The sequence below is a fragment of the Geosmithia morbida genome (assembly GCF_012550715.1).
Source record: "Geosmithia morbida isolate 1262 chromosome Unknown scaffold_2, whole genome shotgun sequence".
NCBI classification, from domain to species: domain Eukaryota; kingdom Fungi; phylum Ascomycota; class Sordariomycetes; order Hypocreales; family Bionectriaceae; genus Geosmithia; species Geosmithia morbida.
The window spans coordinates 757,103-759,946 of NW_023336189.1; the positions used below are offsets into that span (position 1 = coordinate 757,103).

Here is a 2,844-nt window from a genome sequence, read left to right on the forward strand (position 1 = left end):
CCCCCCCACTGCACATGTAGACGGACGGCTCCTTTTTAAGGATCCCATCAAAGGTCTCGTATCGAACGCCTCAGGACTCCGGTACAGTCTTAGACGCAGAAGAGTTACAGGAGGAGTTGAGCGAGGGAGAAACCCACTCGCTCAACCTTCTGCTCCGCGCGGTCGTCAGAAGGGAGAAGGGGAGAGGGGGTGAGGGGGTGGGACAGCACTGTAACGTCCTCGCTTGTGGATGGGAATGTGTGTGTGTGGTGGACTCGGACCTTGTTCGGTTATTCTCTTCCCTCCTTCTGTCGTATGTCTGTCCATGGGTAGCAGAGAGATCATCGGCTCGTAGCTCCATCACGATCGGCAAGGAGGAACAAGGAGAGACGAGGCGAAATCGCAAGAAGGGGGGGGGGGACCGGGGCTTCATTGCCTAGCTCTCGTTGAGCCAATACCCTCCTCAACATGCCTTTATAGCACATCACACGACTATCCACGCACACACACACACACGCACGCACGCACGCACGCACACGCACACGCACGCACACACACTCACACACACACACGCACGCACGCACGCACGCACGCACATACATGGACGTGTCAAGTGTAGATCTCTCTCTCGTACTCTCGTTCTCAGTATACACTCGCCGCGGCGCGAGTCATCCCCATGTCGTAGCTCCATGCTGTATTACACGAGCTCATCATGCCTCATACCACAACATGACGTACACCTTGTATCGCAGAATGAGACGGTACCGCCCTTTTCCCCCTTCCTCCTCCTCCTCCTCCTCCTCCTCTTCCCCTTCCTCCTCTTGAGGTGGCGCGCCCCCACTCGATGAGGAACCGCTACTTGTGGCCACGCGCACACCGGTACTCGACGGGGAGGGAGGGAGGACTCCGCACCACCAAGAGCAGGCGAGGGGTGAGGATAGCCAGAGAGAAGCTCCGAAGACTGGAGCCTGCATGCATTCTACCAGTAGGCAGAAGAGATCCCCAAGGGCCTCGATCCTGTCGGCATCGGATAATGGAAACGTCCGACCGCTAGTCGGATCCTACATATGTACGAGTACACACCAGATGGCTACGCCTTCCCCCCCCCCGGCGACCCCTTCGGTCTCTTTGTTGTGACGAGAGTCAATCTTGTTCTCGTCTCCCTACTGCCCTCTCTCCTAGTAACTAGTAAGTCCATCTCGATACCTCACCTGGACACCTCTGGAAGAAAAGAAGAAGAAAAGGAAAGAGTTTGACGATGGAAGAGGGGGGGGGGGGTAATGTATAAGTGGTGTATATGCAGGTAATTCAACGTCAGCCAACTGTATAGGTCGTAGACTCATCCTGTTCATCCATGAACTTGCAAAGCTCTATACAATTAAACATGTTGCAACCTGGTATATATATATATATATATATTGCAATTTAATACATCACATGATATCAGCCTTTACATATGTGGCTACCTGGCCCGGCGGCCATATATAGAGGCCAGCCCTAGGTGGATTAGAGTATGGAGGGTGGACCAGGCTCTCTCTCTCTCAGGCTTTCTCTCCTCTCGATCCTTCTCCTATCGTGACTCCCTATCCTTATATAATCATGCTTTCTCCATCGTAGTACCTCTCTTTATCATCATCTTGTAACGTGATCCCTCTTCAAGTCCATGTACTAGTAACCATCTCACGAGGAGTATATATATATATAATATATATATAATGTGAGAAAGAAGAAGGAGAGATGTAAAAAAAAAAAAAAAAAAAAAAAAACAATGACCAACATCCATCCTTCATTCTAACACATCCCATCTCTATTTTTCAGACCCCCTTTTCTTATACGCATATGTAGAGTGACATCCTAGGGGACACGGCACCAACGCACCAAACACAACAGATCCCTGCCACTTGCAGCCAACGACTAAGGCCTCTTGTTAGGTGACCAGCATATTGGCCAAGAGGACAAGGCGGCAAGCAACGGATACAATTCGCGAGAATGGCGCACTCCTTTCTTCTCACCTAACGCGAGTTACACCGGTTTCTCCTCCTTCTTCTTCTACAACTTTAGAATACCCTGTCTTCTTCCGGGTATCACTACAACAAGAGAAGGAGAGGAAGAGAAGGAGAGGAAGAGAAGGAGAGGAAGAGAAAGAGAGAGAGAGAGAGAGAGCGTACATACGCAGGACAATCATTTCCCAGCACAAGGAGTCGAGATAATGCCTTGCTGAGCAACCGCTCCGCCTCCCCTCTCTCCCCAGTTGGCTGTGGCTGTCTGAAAACCCCCAACCTCGACCCCGTGTGACGACGAGGAGACAAGCGACGTCAAAGACACGACAGGGGCATGTCGACTACCTTGCCAAGAGTACTTTACTCTGCTACCGGAGCATTTCCTTATTTCCTCACATCAACGAGGCAAATTATCGAGGCTGCCGATGGAGACCACTGCATATCATTTTAACTAGTAAATAATAGCTGATAGTGGCAGCAATACTACTACTGCTGCTGTTCTAGGTAATGGTAAGCAATAGTTTTGTACTGGGTACGCGGTGTAGCACACCACCTTCATGATCTCATCACCAAATAATACTCTCTCTTAATCTTGGCCAAAAAAATGCTGCTATGATACCTCGTATTCATCAAAAATAAGAATATGCTACATCACTTCTTTTATACCTCATCTGATATCTAGGTCATACTGCTAAAAAATGTAAGAGGAAGTAAGTAAGATGTAGAAGACAAACGTGTAAAAGTTGAAGAAGAAGAGGAGGAAAAAAATGAACCCTGAGAGAGAGAGAGAGAGAGAGAGAGAGAGAGAGAGAGATGAAAAGATATGAAAAAAAACACAATATTTTCCCTTGCCTACCGTCATCCA

General features: G+C 49.1%; 1 protein-coding gene across 1 annotated transcript; it reads right to left on the reverse strand.

Annotated features, from left to right (window-relative positions):
- Nucleotides 1-104: 104 nt before the first annotated feature.
- Nucleotides 105-957, reverse strand: GMORB2_3885 (uncharacterized protein; the record flags this gene model as incomplete). Its single annotated transcript, XM_035465861.1, has 2 exons — nucleotides 105-149; nucleotides 892-957. The coding sequence occupies 2 exons, from the start codon at nucleotides 955-957 to the stop codon at nucleotides 105-107; spliced, it is 111 nt and encodes a 36-aa protein (XP_035323698.1).
- Between the last annotated feature and the right edge of the window lie 1,887 nt (nucleotides 958-2,844).